General features: G+C 50.1%; 2 protein-coding genes across 2 annotated transcripts; one reads left to right on the plus strand and one right to left on the minus strand.

The window, feature by feature from the left end:
- Nucleotides 1-3,076: 3,076 nt before the first annotated feature.
- On the minus strand, nucleotides 3,077-7,420 carry ap5m1 (adaptor related protein complex 5 subunit mu 1). The gene is made up of 8 exons (XM_067243562.1): nucleotides 7,265-7,420; nucleotides 6,409-7,069; nucleotides 6,059-6,286; nucleotides 5,808-5,947; nucleotides 4,210-4,295; nucleotides 4,014-4,126; nucleotides 3,837-3,933; nucleotides 3,077-3,453 (listed from the first exon to the last, which is right to left on the minus strand). Exons 1-8 carry the CDS (start codon nucleotides 7,330-7,332, stop codon nucleotides 3,371-3,373), a joined length of 1,476 nt encoding a protein of 491 aa, XP_067099663.1. The 5' UTR covers nucleotides 7,333-7,420; the 3' UTR covers nucleotides 3,077-3,370.
- A 264-nt stretch (nucleotides 7,421-7,684) lies between these two features.
- Nucleotides 7,685-17,760, plus strand: exoc5 (exocyst complex component 5). Its single transcript, XM_067243563.1, has 18 exons — nucleotides 7,685-7,822; nucleotides 8,297-8,391; nucleotides 9,213-9,360; nucleotides 9,798-9,992; nucleotides 11,565-11,629; nucleotides 11,850-11,878; nucleotides 13,234-13,343; nucleotides 13,709-13,753; nucleotides 14,029-14,169; nucleotides 14,260-14,342; nucleotides 14,444-14,653; nucleotides 14,789-14,936; nucleotides 15,097-15,205; nucleotides 15,355-15,475; nucleotides 15,589-15,675; nucleotides 15,769-15,877; nucleotides 16,043-16,258; nucleotides 16,506-17,760. The coding sequence occupies exons 1-18, from the start codon at nucleotides 7,796-7,798 to the stop codon at nucleotides 16,692-16,694; spliced, it is 2,127 nt and encodes a 708-aa protein (XP_067099664.1). The 5' UTR covers nucleotides 7,685-7,795; the 3' UTR covers nucleotides 16,695-17,760.
- The last annotated feature ends 1,284 nt before the right edge of the window (nucleotides 17,761-19,044 follow it).

Here is a 19,044-nt window from a genome sequence, read left to right on the forward strand (position 1 = left end):
GACGGCTCTCAGTCGGCAGACGCAACTACGACGACGAGCCCACCAGAGGCGCGCCCGCGAGCGGAGAGCGCGGGGCAGGGTCGTCTACACAGATAACGGTGAGATACACAAACCACCTCCTTTACATCCAGTCGGCCCAAACAGGTTTCCACTAATCCATACTGTGTAATTACTGGAATGCCGGTGTGTCTTGCGGTGGTCGTGGCAGATTACGGGGAGGGGATGCAGAGGCTGCGTGTCGTGAGCAGACCCACAGAGAGGGATATCTTCTGGGACGAGGCCAGGGGAGAGAGCATCGACCCGAGGGAACTCCAACCGACACCCCCTCCACTGGAGCAGGACAGACAGCACTCCCAGCCTGGCCCTCCACTCTCCCAGCCTGGCCCTCCACTCTCCCAGCCAGGCCCTCAACATCCCCAGCCAGGCCCTCAACATCCAGCCAGGGACAAGGATCTGATCTGTGGAGGTCTGGATGGCGGCAGGCTGCACTCGACCCAGGACTGGACAGCAGAGACAGGGAGGCAGACGGAGCACACAAGGCCCACGGGGGAAAGCTTCCCCTGGATGCTGGACTGGAACAAGGAGGGTGGAGCCGACCGCTCCGGTTCATTAGCGGACACTGAGGGGCCTGGCTGGAACATGTGGCATGAGGGCCTGGGGGGTAGGCAGGGAGGCAGAGGGGGGGTGAGAGGCGTCTGCCAGGGGAAGAGGGGGATTTGGGACGCTGAGTTAGAATAGTTTTTTGGTAAATCTGGATTATTTGGTGTTAAAACCTCAGTACAGTGTAGTTACCGTAGAAGGTGGCTGTCATAGGGAGTCAGGTGGCTGAGCGGTGAAGGAATCGGGCTAGTAATCCGAAGGTTGCCAGTTCAATTCCCGGTCATGCCAACTGACGTTGTGTCCTTGGGCAAGGCACTTCACCCTGCTTGCCTCGGGGGAATGTCCCTGTATTTACTGTAAGTCGCTCTGGATAAGAGCGTCTGCTAAATGACTAAATGTAAATGTAACGTCATGGACCGCAGGCAGTTGACCTGGTGGTGTTGTGTTGTATTCCACTCTGAAAACACACAACCTAATGATGCTACGGCACTAAGCTATTTAGATCAAATATTCCTGAGTCGATGGCGCCCTCAAGGGGTTCCAGTGTGACACTGAATGAGGACTGTGTAACGTGTTTGTGCCAATGTTTAGTGAGTGAGTACACTCTGTATATGACGTTGCTGTGTGTCTCTGTCATGGGTTTATCTGTTTTAGGCTTCTAAAGAGGAGAGTAAAGTGTCCAAAACAACCTTATATAAACGTGTATAATCCAAGTGTCCACATATCTTCAACTTGTCTTCTAATTATCTGCAAAGAGAATGCATCACAAAATCGGTCCGAAAATACTTTGATCAATTATTCATGAACGAGAGAAGAAACTGAAGAGTCCTTCAGAAACGTAAAGGTCCGCCAATTCCCTGCAGAAATAGAAAGATCTGTGGCTCCTCAAGTGTCTCTGAAACAGGAAATTGCTCATCGCCCTGCTGCTCACCTCCTCTGGGGAGGCCCTGATGTGAGCTCTCAACAGGCTGGAGAGGAGGAGAAGAGGACTGGCCAGCTACGGACCACCTGAGGCCCCAGGCGGTTAGGTCAGACCAGGCCTGAGCCCTGATGGGGCCCACACAGCACAATAAATCTAAAGAAAATACCAGCGTGTGAAACGAATAGTTTTTTCTTTTCTTACGTGGATTTCTATTCATGGTATTAAAATATGTGAGCAAATTTGATCACAAAAACTGTTATATTATATTTCACCACATGGTGTCATTATTGGATAATTTCACAAGAAACCATATTTAATCAAGTCTTCCCAGTAACATTAATGTCTAAAGGTCAACAGTGAATGTTAATAATTTTGGAAGTCTAAGTAATTGCCGACTCTTGTCTTATCTTTCTGAAGGAAAATTAATATGCATCACATTCATTACATCCCTAAATCCAACAAATGCAATAAGCTATCTTTTTCAGATTAGGTCTTTTGTGCCCAATGATGTGGATGCAAAGCAGTGGAGCAGAGAGGCTCATTAAAACGGGCCCATCTATTGAGCAAGACGTGTTCAACAAAGCAAAGTCTGCCGTGAGAAGAACTGGACAGACTTCAGGAGCCGGGCTGACTGACCACTGACTGATGGGCCCCTTAAAAAAAAAAAAAAAAAACCTTCTCCTTTTCCAGTTCAGTGCCTCCACACACTAGGTCTTAAAGCCAAATGGGTGGGGCGGGTGTGGGGGGAGGTCCGGGTCCCTACCCCACCACACGGCCACAGTAAAAAAAAGGTGAAGGATGCCATGTGAGCAATTGGTTCCAACTGACAGGGGATTGGTCACGGTCAGTCTTGTGGGTGGAAATCCACGTGAGAACTTAGCGTTTGCACCAGCGAGAGGGCAGGAGAGGCCTAGGAAGCACAAAGAGGAGGCTGGCTGCTGTGGACAACACAGTGGAACGTCATCTCCAGCTGATTTAACCCTACAGCTGCTAGCTGTTCACATGTCTGTCTGTCGATGTTACTGACTTGGCACCAATCCCACAGTTTTTTTGTTAGATTTTTTTTAACACTGAAGACAAGGTTTTGGTAACATAGGCATCTAGAGGAAACTTTGGAAAGTTATTATTATTATTATTTTTATCACAAAGCTCTCCCGTCATATTTCAAGAGGGCCCCATCACCTAGCCGTCTGAACAACTGCTCCTCCAATTAGCCTCTGATCTGCCCAGCTGACCGGGGAGGAGCGTCCTGGAGGGAGGGTCGTTCCTCCGCGTCGGCCTGGAGAGGCCGCTGGCTGACAGGCAAGACGGGTCAAAAGGGGGATGGAGGAGCCCTGCCAGTTCTCCAGAGGAGCCCATTGTGGCCCAGACGCAGCCCAGACCAGCCTTCCCTTTCACTGGCCAAGCCCTTTGGCCCGCAGGCCCCTGATACACTGACTGGGACATGGCCCCAGCTGCTAATTATCCATCTGATGGAGAGGCAGTGAAGTGGGACTGTCAGGGCAAGGGAGGCCCCTCTGTCTGAAGGGCTACGGACGAGGCTTGAGAAAGAGGCGGAGGGATGAAAGGACTTCAAGGCCAGGGGCAAGTCACTGCAGCAGCAATGAGAAACTTTATTTTATACAAAAATATGGACCGAATGAGGTGGTGTTTACTACAAATAGGGGCATGTTTATGCTTACCTGACGATCAAATCCCTTCAGTGTTTCTCCTCCTAATCGTTCTCTGACACAGTTTAACATGATCTCTTTTTAAAAAGCACATTTTCTCACGTGATTTCATAGTCTGTGTTTTTGTCCCAGTAGGGGACACCATAATGTCCACCAAGCTCTCTGTTCCTGGTCCGTCCTACAGCATCATGTGACCCGAGGACACTGGGGCAGAACCAGTCGAGTTCCAGATGTAGTACTCTGAAGACAACAGCTCGCGAGCTGCAGAGGAGAAAGGTGTCAGGGTGCAGGAGAGGACTCAAAGCAGGGTTACATTTACATTTAGTCATTTAGCAGACGCTCTTATCCAGAGCGACTTACAGTAAGTACAGGGTGGTGAAATGTCGTTATGCCACTGCATACTTATGAACTTAGTATGCAGTGGCATAACGACATCTCTGACGTTGATAACAAACCAAACCGTTTAAAAATCGGTTGAAACTTGAGCAAGTTATGGTCATTTAAAAAGTACCAACACAATGTTATGGGTGAGCGAGTTGACTGTAGCAAGATGGCCGCCATGTGCGGATGTTCTAGACTCCGCCGTAAGACATCTAGACTTTATATATATATCTATGCTCAGACCTCCAACAGTGAACACTCACACGTGACGATCCGGGGTTTGGCTGACGAGTAGACTTGGACAGAGTTCTGATCCACACAGCATCCAGACAGGGTCAGGTCTGGAACCCGGAAATACAGCTGCAAAGCATGGAAGACTGCAAATAAGCACTCCCAGTTGGAATAGGGATTATGAGTGTACGCATGATAGATTGTCGTACTTTTATGTAGGCAGTGAGTCCTGTGCACAGCGGGTCAGCTGGTCCAGGTGGCTGCCCTGTAAAACTCACACTTCCTTCTAGAGTCACCTCACGGGACTTGGGGAACTTTTGTCCTGAAGAGAGGAGAGTTAAAACAGCCATTAAGGCTCCAGAGGAGGACTCGTACTCCAGTTGCAGCTGTGGAAGGGGAACTTACCGATGACCCAGACCAGGAGGCTCTTCTCTTTGGACACCTCCAGCAGCCCAGAGCTCACCTTCACATCCACACTGCCCATCTGATCCCTGCACACACACACACAACCCACAGAGTAAACACAACCATTACGAGCTTGGTTACTTATCTCTTGGTCTCCTGTTGTGGGTGTCATACCGATGGGATATGGTGTAATGTATCGTCTAACAGACCTTTTATTTTACATGTTCTTTGAAGGGGGGGGGGGGGGGGGGGGTATTTTTCATGCTTTATTTGACAGTTTTATTTTTATTTATTTTATTTTATTTAACCTTTATTTACCCAGGCAAGAGCATTAAGAACAAATTCTTATTTACAATGAAGGCCTGAAAAAAGCACAAGCTTTTTTGAGGGAAAGGGGGCTAAAAAAATCCGGTTAAAAAGTACAACGGCATACAAACACAGCAGTACAGACATACAGTACAGACATACAAACACAGCAGTACAGACATACAGTACAGACATACAAACACAGCAGTACAGACATACAGAACAGACACACAAACACAGCAGTACAGACATACAGTACAGACACACAAACACAGCAGTACAGACATACAGTACAGACACACAAACACAGCAGTACAGACATACAGTACAGACACACAAACACAGCAGTACAGACATACAGTACAGACACACAAACACAGCAGTACAGACATACAGTACAGACACACAAACACAGCAGTACAGACATACAGTACAGACACACAAACACAGCAGTACAGACATACAGTACAGACACACAAACACAGCAGTACAGACATACAGAACAGACACACAAACACAGCAGTACAGACATACAGAACAGACATACAAACACAGCAGTACAGACATACAGAACAGACATACAAACACAGCAGTACAGACATACAGAACAGACATACAAACACAGCAGTACAGACATACAGTACAGACACACAAACACAGCAGTACAGACATACAGTACAGACATACAAACACAGCAGTACAGACATACAGTACAGACACACAAACACAGCAGTACAGACATACAGAACAGACACACAAACACAGCAGTACAGACATACAGTACAGACACACAAACACAGCAGTACAGACATACAGAACAGGCACACAAACACAGCAGTACAGACACACAAACACAGCAGTACAGACATACAGAACAGACACACAAACACAGCAGTACAGACATACAAACACAGCAGTACAGACACACAGAACATATCGTTTTAAGTGAAGTGTGACGGGACAGGCAGGGAGACATGCAGAAAAAGACCCAGGCCGGATTCTAACCCAGGCATCTGCTGTGAGGCCTCAGCCTACACTGTACTACACACACCTATCCTGAGAGCTACCAAGGCACCCCAGGTGCCTGATGGGAGTCAGGTGGCTGAGCGGTGAGGGAGTCAGACTCGTAATCTGAAGGTTACCGGTTCGATTCCCGGCTGTGCAAAATGACGTTGTGTCCTTGGGCAAGGCACTTCACCCTACTTGCCTCGGGGGGAATGTCCCTGTACTTACTGTAAGTCGCTCTGGATAAGAGCGTCTGCTAAATGACTAAATGTAAATGTCTGTGTTACCTGTTGAAGAAGGGAAGGTGTGCCTCACAGTACTCAAAGCTGTTCCTCACGCTCTCATGCAGCTTCAGGCTCACAGCCAGTTGGAGCTGGTTCTCCTTCTCCCTCAGCTGGTAGGAGCCGAGGATAGGCGGAACGGGGACCTGGGAGAACACCACATCCTGTCAGCCCGAGGACTCACACGTACCTAACAACCCCTTCACCTCGCGAGGGAGGGAAATAGAACCCCGATCGTTGGCCACCGCCCCCCTCACCTGCGACGTGTAGCTGCAGAGCCTGAAGGGCTCTATGGGAGGGGAGAAGGGGAACTTGTAGGGTCCGGAGAAAGCGGAGCTGTCGGAGTCGTCGACACTGCTCGCCGTCAGGATGCTGGCGTCCAGCGAGGTCACACAGGGGTGAACCAGGATATCCTGCAGAGGGGAGCCGTTTGGTGGCAGGGTGAGAGTGACCGTCACGTTGGGAAGAACCCCCTCCACTTCACACTGAGGGGGACAAAGAGCACAGCACGAAGAGGTGATCACAACCAGCAATGTCTTAAAAAAAATATATATATAGGAGTAGAGACTGGGAGAGTTCCAGAGCTCTGACACAACCCTCTGCTCACCTTACTAGTGACTGTGCCATAGACATCCCAGAGGTCCTGTCTGCTTTGGTTTCCATACTGCATGGAGCGCACCACCTCCTTCAGGTCTACGCTGACCACGGCCTTGCCGCGGTGAAGTCCCGTCTTCCAGGCGGGCTGCTTCTGGGCTCCTGCAGGAGTGGGAACAGCTGCCGTGGGTGGGCCCCCTGTCTGAGGGCCCCCCAGGGGGGTCCCCAGGGGGCAGACCTGCAGCAGGACGGAAGGCATCGCGGCCAGGCGAGACGCCAGCCCTTCGCTGTCTGGTTTACCCCCGGACCCGCAGAGGAAGGTCTGTAAGCCTGTTAACAGTGCGAGGCCCTGGGAGACTGAGAACAGGCTGGACAGAGGGGGACGGGGCTCTGGGGGGGCATCCACCAGGGGCAGACAGGCCAGGATCAGAGGCCCCTGGGGGATGGCCAACACTGGCCAGAGGACCCCTCCTCCAGGGCCCTCGACGTGCAGCTCCAGGGCTGGTTGGCGCTGGCGATAGAGGCAGTCATCCCGCGCTGCCACAAAAGGCTTGTCGAGATCAGCGAGCCCCAGCTCCGTAAGCAGGAGCTGGAGCACAGTAGAGTCCTCGGGGACAGACACGTGCCGGGAGCCGGCCAGACACTTGGCACGCTGTTCTACTGTTGGATACCGCCTGTTTGAAAGGAGAGCACGATAAAATGTTTACCACAGACATTCCACGGTAAAACTAACGGTATAGGAATGATGCTTTTCAGTAAAATACAAAGTCAAAGTTACAAGCAGGTTAAACCTTTTTTCTTATAAACAGACAATTAGATTTAGGCTCAACCCGCAAACCTAGCAACCATTTCAAAATACAATCACAAACCTTGAAAAACGCACTGTGACAGATTCTCCTTTCTCGTGACAAATAATCCATAATGCTCGCACGCTCATTTGGCTAGAAATGAAGAACTGTCATCAGATGGAATTGTCTGTGATAAATAGTAGATTACTATGTGTTGAACATTAAATTAGCTTGAGTTTCAAAGCACTTCCTTCTTTAGCGGTCATGTGACAAGCACCACACAGCCGAAGACTTGTGAGCATGCGTACAAGAACAGTGAGGTTGTTCGTTTTGTGTTACAATTTCGTAGACGTCCAGTCGTCCGCTTGGAAATCTTTCGGTGGCAACACGGTGCACCGTGGGACTGGCCGGGAATACTAAGGCGCATACGACCGCAAGCAAATATCCCCACCCTTTTCTCTAAACAGGAAGCTTGAAACAGTTAGCTAGCAAGCTAGCTGTCAACAACAAAGGACAGTATTGCCCAAATTCAGCTGATCTGGCTGTTGGCTGTTTTGCCTTCTTGCTTTTGAATAAACTGCAACATTTTATATTGAGAGTTAAAGATCCAAAATGGCAACAACTGCTCAACTGTTTGAGGTAAGTGGATGTGTGACTGTGTGTTTTCTCTGACCTGTGGATGTAGCTAGCTAGCTAGCAAGAAGGCTAACTAGCTAACTGGTGCTAGTAGTGGCAGTAAATCTAAGCTGGGGTTGGGTCATTTAGCTAGTTAGCTATCCACATAGCTATCATATAAAGCTGTACTCGGGCAGAACAGCCACGATTAAAAGCTAATTAGCATGCTATAATGATTAACGGTTTCTTAGATCTGAGAACAGTCCGTGCCATAACTGGATATCACTTGCACCAACAACGAATAGCATCTTCATACAATACCACAGTTTTTTACTAGCAGTACGTTTACATTAAGACTATCTAGCCAGCTATCGAGTCCAGCGTAATGATGTCAACTAACTAGTCTAGCTGCAACGATAAGGGTAGATACACAATTTGTCCATGCCTTTGTATGCTGTGGCAACAGCAACGTTACTCCACACTGTGTTTGACTCCTAGGAGCCCTTTGATGCAGATGAATACATAGAGAGGCTAGCCTGGAGAACTCCAGGTGGAGGTTCCAAAGGTGGCGCCGAGGCCTTCGATCCCAAGAGGTAAAGGGAGACGTGTATTTATTGTCAATTAGAGTACTTTTGTGTTGTACATTCCACCCCGACTCTTAAATTAAATTAACCCTTTCGAAAGCTCTAAGCTTGAGCCAAACCCCACCTTAAATGCCTTCTTCATAGATTGGTGCTTATCATGGACATTTCAGTCAGACTTTTATTTTTTCTTCTAAACTTAAACCAGTCCTCAAATTCAGTCCTTCAAAAAAAAAAAAAAATCTACTGCCCTATGCTAAGAAATATAATACAGCTAGCTACGTCCAGCCTTATCTTCACTGTTCTCAAAGCGCTCTCCCCAGCTATGTTGCAAGCTCCATCTAAAGCCTGTCGAGGCAGAGTAAGAGATGCACAGCATCTCCAGAGCCCACCAGTCTGTGAGTCACATAGTTACTGACAGAAGGAAGGAGAGATGAGAGCCTCTGGAGTTTGGAAGGGATGGAAGGTGGCCGTAAGCTGCACCCAGTGCTGGGGGAATTAGTGGAGAGATTATACACTCATCAGTTTGGGATGTTTCATACTGCAGTGAAATGTGGTGCTGACTTAGAACATTTACTCTGCCGTCCTGATGGCACTTAAATACAGCTGACGTAGCTTCCAGTTTGAGAGCTTCTTAAATCTGGGGACCCAGAAATTAAACACCCAACACTATTTATATCCATTAACTGTCAGTGTTTGGGGTTAGTGGGACAGATTTAACCCTGCATCAGCCAGTCCTCCAAACTGTAAGCCTTCATTTACTGTTGATCAACAAGAACGACAATCTCGAAATCTAGTCGGTGAACGTGTTTGGTTTGCCCCCGTGTGTGTAGGCTTCTGGAGGAGTTTGAGAACCACATCGAGGAGCTGAAGCATCTGGATGAGAAGATCCAGCGGAGGGTGGAGAAACTGGAGCAGCAGTGCCACCGGGAAGCCAAGGAGTTCGCCCACAAAGTGCAGGACTTGCAGAGAAGCAACCAGGTGATCTGCAAGACCTAATTACATTTAGTCATTTAGCAGACGCTCTTATCCAGAGCGACTTACAGTAAGTACAGGGACATTCCCCCGAGGCAAGTAGGATGAAGTGCCTTACCCAAGGACACAACGTCATTTGACACGGCCGGGAATCGAACTGGCAACTTTAAGATTACTAGCCCGATTCCCTCACCGCTCAGCCACTTGACTCCCTAATACACCCACGCCTCCCGAAAGGTTACGATAGGACACATTTCGTAACACGGGACAGTGACTCAATCATACTAAGCAATCAGAATAACACATAAAATTGAGAAATGGTCTCCATTTTGGACGGGTCTAGAAGTGGATTGGTCTACAAGTAATCTAGTATAAAGTGTAGTAAATAGGGAACTAGTAGTCTGATATACTAAATTAGACTTTTCTTTTCTGTCTCCTTGCAGGTTGCCTTTCAACACTTCCAGGAGCTGGACGAGCACATCAGCTATGTGGCCACCAAGGTGTGTCACCTGGGCGACCAGCTGGAAGGGGTGAACACTCCCAGACAGAGGGCTGTGGAGGCCCAGCGCCTCATGACCTACTTTAACGAGTTCCTGGACGGGGAGCTACGCAGCGATGTGTTCAACAACCCAGAGAAGGTCAGCACATTTCAGTCACCATTTATGTCTGTGACATAAAAAAAACAACAACAACAAACATTACAACAAATGTTATTTTCCTCCCATAAGGGGTTGCTTTTTAATAGCAGCATAAATAACAACAGATTAACAAAACAAAAACAACCTTGAATCCTAGAGCGCTGGCTGTACCTCCATGATTAACGGCTACAACAACAACAACAACAACACTGAATACAATTACCGGTAGTTATTTTGCTGCTGCTCAACAACAAAAACGGAGATTCCCAAAGTAGTAGAAAGTCTCTAAATGTTACTTTAGATAGTTGCTAGATACAAAAAAAATTGACACTAGTGAAGGTGAAAAGTTGCAAAATCTAGCGACATTGTCCAAAAATTGGCAACATTGTTTAACCGATAGCATTAACCGGTAAAAATGTGTATTGTCAGTTAAATTACGCAGCTAATTATGCGTATCCCTAGTTGCAGATAAACATCCATTTGGGATTTCCAGTAGACCAGGCCTCGTCAATAAACTTGATATCAGCCAGGTAACCCTATCATTGATGCTACTAAGTTTGTTAGTCGTGTATTTTAGCTGGTTTAGGAACATCTGGGATTTTCTCAATTAACTGCGGCTACAAGGAACGTCATTACCGGGGCTGGGAGTCCGCAGATCAATCTCAGAGACGGGAGTTGGAGATGGGAAGCTCAGCTTCCGGAGTAGCGGGCGGGAATCTCGGACAGATTCTTCTTTTTCTTCCTGAGAGTACCTCCAGACGAGGGTGTGGGGAGAGAGGGGGAGGCTGTGCCTGAACAGCTGAAGGGGAAAGGCTCCGTTAATCCTTCTGAAAGGGAGGGCTGGGCCGCCAGTGTGGAGACAAGTGCTGCTAAACCCTGACTGCAGGGAGACGGCTACATTACTTACATGGGATTTAGCTAATCTTAGCTGGGGGACAGATACTTAGAAAACCTTCGCCGAGCAGAAAGGCAGGATCCTCCTCACGGGAGCGGAGTAATGATGTTAGCTGAGGCAGGCAGCGGCGGGAACAGAAGAGTTGTGGACGGTGGGCCTTTCTCGGGTCTGGGGGGTGTCTGCCTCCGTGTATCGGGGGGAGGGAAGCGTGCGAGCCCCCCCCCCCCCCTCCCAGGAAAAAAATCTCCAGCCGGACAGATTATTGAAGGCGATTTAGGCTCCGGTGGGATTACAGGCCATTGAGAGGAGGCATCTCCAGTGCAGAGTGATGCGATGCTAAGTCAGTGCTGCTGGATGCTCAGGTGAGCGGCGCCTGCTCCTTATCAGCTCTGTGGAGAACACGGAGAGGTGGAGGAGAGCTGCTTTAAGATGTTCATCCCCACGGTGGAGCTGATGATGCTGCAGGCGGCCGCCCCGCTCTGTTTGGCTGTCTAACTCTCTCTCTGTCTCTCTCTGTCTCTCTCTCTCTCTCTCTCGCTGTCTTTCTCTCTCTCCCTCTCTTTCTCGCATCCCCTCTTTCTTGCACTCTCTTTCTCGCATCCTCTCTCTCTCTTGTTCTCTCTCTCTCGCGCATCCTCTCTCTCTCGCGCATCCTCTCTCTCTTGTTCTCTCTCCAGATCAAGGAGGCAGCTGATATCATTCAGAAGCTGCATCTCATTGCCCAGGAGCTGCCGTTCGACAGGTGAGTTGGCCCCGTGGCAGTCAGGGGTCAGGTGCTGCTTGTGGTCTTTGGACATGCTGTGTGACACCCCCCAATCAAAAACCTAGCACAGTGATTTTCAGCTAGATCATTTACGTGATTAAAAACGTTGTACTTCACTAAACTCACCAGCGGGCAGAACGTAGGAAAGTTGATCTCCAGAGTATCTCTGATCAGCGCTTGTGTTTTTGTCCTCTTCCAGGTTTGCAGACGTCAAAGCCAAGATAGCAAGTGAGTGACTGCATTCAAATCAAACGTCATTTTGTGCATTTCATACCAAGAGGTAACATAGTCTTTGACAGAAAGCAAAAAAACAGTTCACCCATTTGGGCCAATATAGGAGAACTGTAAAATGAACATTCCTCTCTGAAATGAGCCAATCGAGCACTCTCCTGGAGAATGTCCAGTCCCAACGGCATTCAGGCTTGGTCTTGTGATGCCAGCCAGTCAAAGTTTCAAGGGCACAACTGTCTAGTGGAAGAGATGCCGATCTGCCTGATCCAGCCACACCTTGACCCTACATGTGTGTGTGTGTGTGTGTGACCCTGTGTGTGTGTGTGTGTGTGTGACCCTGTGTGTGTGTGTGTGTGACCCTGTGTGTGTGTGACCCTGTGTGTGTGTGTGTGTGTGACCCTGTGTGTGTGTGTGACCCTGTGTGTGTGTGTGTGTGACCCTGTGTGTGTGTGTGTGTGACCCTGTGTGTGTGTGTGTGTGTGTGTGACCCTGTGTGTGTGTGTGACCCTGTGTGTGTGTGTGTGTGTGACCCTGTGTGTGTGTGTGTGTGTGTGACCCTGTGTGTGTGTGTGTGTGACCCTGTGTGTGTGTGTGACCCTGTGTGTGTGTGACCCTGTGTGTGTGTGTGTGTGTGTGACCCTGTGTGTGTGTGTGTGTGTGACCCTGTGTGTGTGTGTGTGTGACCCTGTGTGTGTGTGTGTGTGACCCTGTGTGTGTGTGTGTGTGACCCTGTGTGTGTGTGTGTGTGACCCTGTGTGTGTGTGTGTGTGACCCTGTGTGTGTGTGTGTGTGACCCTGTGTGTGTGTGTGTGTGACCCTGTGTGTGTGTGTGTGTGACCCTGTGTGTGTGTGTGACCCTGTGTGTGTGTGTGTGTGACCCTGTGTGTGTGTGTGACCCTGTGTGTGTGTGTGTGTGACCCTGTGTGTGTGTGTGTGTGTGTGACCCTGTGTGTGTGTGTGTGTGTGTGACCCTGTGTGTGTGTGTGTGTGTGTGACCCTGTGTGTGTGTGTGACCCTGTGTGTGTGTGTGTGTGACCCTGTGTGTGTGTGTGTGTGTGTGTGACCCTGTGTGTGTGTGTGTGTGTGTGTGTGACCCTGTGTGTGTGTGTGTGTGTGTGACCCTGTGTGTGTGTGACCCTGTGTGTGTGTGTGTGTGTGTGTGTGACCCTGTGTGTGTGTGTGTGTGACCCTGTGTGTGTGTGTGTGTGTGTGACCCTGTGTGTGTGTGACCCTGTGTGTGTGTGTGTGTGTGTGTGTGTGTGTGTGTGTGACCCTGTGTGTGTGTGACCCTGTGTGTGTGTGTGACCCTGTGTGTGTGTGTGACCCTGTGTGTGTGTGTGTGTGTGTGTAAGGTAAGTACCATGACCTGGAGCGTCAGCTGATCCAGGACTTCACGGCGGCCCAGCGTCGGGGTGAGATCGGGCGCATGCGGGAGGTGGCTGCCGTCCTCCTCCACTTCAAGGTGACCCACAGCTACCCCACTACCCACCCACACATCAACACATGACCCCACTACCCACCCACACATCAACACATGACCCCACTACCCACCCACACATCAACACATCTAGTCTGCCCTGAGTCGAATGAGCATCATTCCTGTGTGTGGGTGATGGAGGGGCGGTTGTGTGTGTGTGTGTGTGTGTGTGTGTGTGTGTGTTTATATATATATATATATACACACACGTGTATACATTTTTGCATGACGTCCAGGCAATTCCTGATGCCATTGAAATATGAGCTTATAAACCTGTATATATCAAATGTGTATCTGAAGTTCAGCAGTGTAGCAGGTGTGCTAGTCTCTCGTGTGACTCTCTGTTACAGGGCTACGCTCACTGTGTGGATGTCTACATCAAGCAATGTCAGGAGGTGAGGAAGGGTGACCCAGTGAAGACTCGTTAAGAATAATAATGATGATATGTTACATTTTTAGAACCATTAGAATGGTAATACAGTACAAAAAACATGGACAAACACGAAATGTAACAAGCATCAAGCAGTCAAACACTTGAAACATGACACTCGTTACTATCCAGGCTGTAGGGCCTGCTGTGTTACAACACTACTGTACTGGGGGCTCTGGAGCCTTCCGCAGACCCAGGGGTAATGTGTGTGTGTGTGTGTGTGTGTGTGTGTGTGTCCAGGGGGCCTACATGAGGGGGGATGTATTTGAGGACACGGCTCAGCTGTGTCAGCAGGTCAACAAGCAGGTGGGGGAGGTGTTCTCTAGCCCGGAGACCGTCATGGCCAAACTCATCCAGAACATATTTGAGAACAAACTGCAGGTTTGTCACTAATACATAATAGTTTCTAGTTTTTTCTTTTTTTAACATTTATTTGACAGTTGATTCAGTGAGAATCTGTGTGTTTCTTAGACCCATGTGAGGACCAAACTGGACGAGACTCGTCACTCTGACGTAGAACAATACCTCAAGAACCTCTACGACCTCTACACCAGGTGAGACGGTCGCTCGGCCCTTTACGCCTCGCAGTCGAGTTCACCTGGTACGAACCCTCTTCCCAACTGTCAGGAAACTCACAAACCCTGTTGGTCTTCAGAACCACAGCCTTGGCTGCCAAGCTGACGGAGTTCAACCTGGGTTCAGACAAGCACACGTTCCTGTCCAAACTGATCAAGAGCATCTTCTCCTCCTACCTGGAGAGCTACATCGACATGGAGAGGGAGAACCTGCGGAGCCGCAGTTCCTTGATCCTGCAGCGCTATTACGACTCCAAGAACCACCAGAAACGCCCCCTGGGCACTGGCAGGTGAGCTAGCCCCCCCCCCCCTTCCACTCCTCCCCCTCCACTCCTCCCCCCCCACTTCCCCTCCGCCCCCCCTGTCGCTGTGTCGCTGGCCCCCCTTCTGTGAGAGGTGACACCCAGCCCTGTCTGCAACCCCAGTATCCAGGAGCTGAAGGAGAGGATCAGGCAGCGCACCAACCTTCCGCTGGGCCCCAGCATCGACACCCACGGAGAGACGTTCCTGTCCCAGGAGGTGGTGGTCAACCTGCTTCAGGAGACGCGCCATGCCTTCGAGAGGTGCAACAGGGTGAGTCTGCGCTCCATCGCCCCCTACAGGACAGGCTGGATGTGCCGAATCTGTGTTGAGTAACAATGGCACAGGATCCACTGGTCGACGCTTGTGCTTGAAAAGCCCTCAGGTTTCCCTGCTAGTACCTAATTAGGCTGTGTGTTTGTTGTGGCCCCAGCTGTCCGACCCCTCAGACCTACCTAAGAATGCCTTCTCCATCTTCCTGCTGCTGGTGGAGCACCTGTGTGTGGACCACATCGACTACGCCCTGGAGATCGGCCTCTCAGGTACGTCTCGGTGCCATCGGACCGAAGACAAGTCTGTGGCGAGGCGTCGGAACAGCTGGATTCAACCAGCTGGTTTTTAGGCTTAGGGTGTTCCGTGGGTTTGTTGGTTTAGCTGTTTAGTTTATTCCCTCTCCTTGTTTCTTCTACAGCCATCCCATCATCAGATGCCAAGAACGCCAACCTGTACTTCCTGGATGTGGTTCAGCAAGCCAACACCATCTTCCATCTGTTTGACAAGCAGTTCAACGACCAGCTCATGCCCCTGACCAGGTGAGCGTGACTCCTCCGCTCCCTGCCGGCCTCCGTGCTACTGCAGTGCTCGCAGCCCCGATACTGGGGGAGAACGGCTTGTAAACCTTGTTCTGGAATTGTCTCCCCACCAGCTCCTCCCCCAAACTGACTGAGTGCCTGCAGAAGAAGAAGGAAGTGATTGAGCAGATGGAAGTGAAGCTGGACACAGGAATAGACAGGTCAGTGCTGCGTTCAGAGTATTGCTGACTAGTGTCGACGGTTCAGTAATGTCCAGTGGTTTACCTGCGTGGGCCTGTCCTGTCTTTCTCCAGGACGCTGAACTGCATGGTGGGCCAGATGAAGCACATCCTGTCGACAGACCAGAAGAAGACAGACTTCAGACCGGAGGATGAGAACAACGTCATGATCCAGTACACCACGGTGAGAGATGCCACATCCATGCCACCTACAGCCCTCTTCCTGCCCACTTCGGCCAACCTCCAGAACCATGCACAGACAGATACACACCCATGATCCTCCTCAACTGCTTCTTAACACACACACAAACACCCACCATGACCCCCCCACGCCCCCCCTGCTCTCCAGGCGTGCTCCAAGGTGGGCGCCTACGTGAGCCGGCAGGTGGAGCGCATCAGGAAGTCGATGGACGGGAAGAACGTAGACACTGTGCTGACGGAGCTGGGCATCCGCTTCCACCGCCTGGTCCACGAGCACCTGCAGCAGTACAGCTACAGTTCCATGGGGGGCATGCTGGCCATCTGCGACGTGGCAGAGTACCGCCGCTGTGCCAAGGACTTCCGGGTGAGGAAGGGGGTCACATGACCGGGGTCTCAAAGCCACACTAGAGATGTCAGGCCTGGTCGGGGTGTAGGAGTTGTTTTAGAAGTGCATGTTGCTGGTTTTGTTTTCCTGGTCCATTCGAATCTCACCACCAGTTGAGGACGATTCCCAAGTTGCTCCTCTTCGGCCGCGGAGGCCATGGTGCTGTTTGACCCCGCGTCTGGTTCACGTGTCTGACAACTAAACGCTTCTCTTCGTGTCCCTCCAGGTTCCCCTGGTCCTGCAGCTGTTCGACACCCTCCACGCGCTCTGCAACCTCCTGGTGGTCGCCCCCGACAACCTCAAACAGGTTTGCTCTGGGGAGCAGCTGACCAGCCTGGACAGGAACCTGCTGCACGCCTTCGTCCAGCTCAGAGTGGACTACCGCTCATCCCGGCTGGCACGCCACTTTAGCTAGCGACCCAGGAGACGCTCCCCTTCCTGACGCTCCCCCTCCGTCCGTCCAATCATGCCACCTCCCTGGCTTTTTAGAAGGCTCGGCCCGGAGAGATCCTTGCTCTGGAGAACGCACCTTCCAGACAATGCACAGGATGGTCTCTTCTGGGTCACGCCTGCCCCGGCTCAAGCAGATGCACATACCCACTGGCTTTGCCCACCTTTTGAGGCTGTGATCAGTCCATCTGCGTTGGAGATACTTGCGTTTTTACTTTAGATTTCTTTGCCGCGATGTCCAAAACATGTATGGGACTGATCCCTCTTGTTTTCTAAACACTAATACCCCAATCCACTGTAGAGGTTTGGCATAGGCCTATTACAGATAAAGAGACTTTGATTCCCGAGCTTTCGACAGTCACTTAAAGGGACATTTTTTGTTTTGAATGTGCCAAATATATATGTAAAGATATCTAGTGGCTGCATTTGTGCACAGGGCCGAACTGTGACGCTGTTAAGTTGTGGTTCAGCTCTTAAATCTCAGGCCTGGTTAGAGGAGAGTAGAGTACTGGGAACCAAACACACCCTTAAGGAGGATCTCCCACCCTGACCTAGCCTGAGCCGTGTCTCTCTGGCTGAGAAAAACACATGACCGCTTCCCCTGACCTCTGACCTCTGGCTTGTGACTTCACAAGCAGGGGTCAGGGGTCAGGTCCGCGGGCGGCGACCCAGACTGGGGTCAGGTGTGGGAACCTGTCAGGGGTTAGGGTGGTCCGCAGCTGAGGTGACGGGGGCCACAGGTCAGTGAGAACGTGTCACTGTAATTGCACAGATCAACACCCTACTCATCCGGCAAGGCTGACGTTCTGTGATCGTCATTGTGGACTGGATCAGTGTTTCTGGGTCAGGGCTTAGTCAGGCGCTTGGCCTCACAGGGCTGATGGAGTGGTTAAGATCACCGTGTTTCCTTGGTGACAGTGTACTGATGTTGCTAGACCTTACCTGAAACTCTCTGTTCTACTAAACTGTTCCCAGTCCATCACTCTCTAGCTTAATCATCTATTCAATTAAAAATATGTTGTTTTATCATTGTCCTGAATACTTTTCCTTTTAATATTATAATCTCAAAAACCTGCATGTCGGCTGATTTTTATTTTACTATTACGAGTTACAGCGATGGGTCGACTTACGTTTTAGTTCTTATATAGAGAAGTTAATTTTCAGTGAGAATGTGCATCAGTTTAAGGATGAGTTAGAAGGGGTTATTTATAAGCGTGTCTCAACCAGAGTAAAGTTACTCTTCAGACTTGGGGATGAGAATAGACGAGAGGGATTAGATGTTTACTGGTTCATGAAACGCGTGCGGTTGTCATGGGCGAGAGAGACGGCGCGATAGAGACAGCTTGGCTCCGGCTGGCTAGCGTTGTAGAGAAGGTACACAGGGCGTCGAGCAAAGTCAAACAACGTAATTAATTAGGCTAATATTAATATTATCAATGCCACGAAAATTCAATTCTCCCGGCCCTAATCACAACCGGATAGCTTGTAAAAATTATTTTGTTAGGCCCTGGTGCAAACATGGGGGCTTTTCCAAACATTTGAAAACTATTTATTTTTGCGGCGATTAATGCTCCCTGCTAGGGAGGGAGGGGGGGTGGGTCCGGGCCAGGGGCGATAACTGGAGAGGAGGCAGAGGCTGCACCTGCCCCCAGGGAAGCCTGGCCCAGGCAGGGGGGAAGGGAGGGGGGAGATGGGGTGTTTGAGCAGGTGGATGGGATTAGTAACTCTGTCAATACTGAAGAGCTGGATAAGACTGGCCTCTCGCTCGTCATCAGGCACAGTTTGAGCAACTCCTGCATGGACACACACACACACACACACACACACACACACACACACTGACTAAGGTGGTCCACACTCACACTCTGAGAGACACCCTGAGCATGTGAAACATTTCTACAACAAACGTGTCCTGCTTGAAATGAAACGCTGTCAAAGCGCATCAGCTGTCAAATACGGTTGTTGAAACTACTCCAATAAGCACCTGTTTGACAGAAGTGGTGATTCCCTCAAGCGCAGTATTCAGCATGGATCACAGATGCCGTGCTTAGGTCTAGAAGTCAGGTTCTAGACCGTGTCTGACCGCCATAACCGTTCTCTGTCCAAGTTGGCCTGGATCATTTCATCCATCCTCCTCATCCTTCCCTTTGGCTCCTCCTCCTTCCACAAAACAACTCCTCCAACCATCTGTTTGTCCACTCACTCTACAAGCCCTGCTAGCCTTCCTGCATCCCACAAATCCTTGCTTTCGGCACATCCCTGTCGACTACACCGGCCCAGGCCCTGTCTCCTGGAGCAATGACAATAAAGCATTA

This window comes from Osmerus mordax, chromosome 9 (assembly GCF_038355195.1).
Source record: "Osmerus mordax isolate fOsmMor3 chromosome 9, fOsmMor3.pri, whole genome shotgun sequence".
NCBI classification, from domain to species: domain Eukaryota; kingdom Metazoa; phylum Chordata; class Actinopteri; order Osmeriformes; family Osmeridae; genus Osmerus; species Osmerus mordax.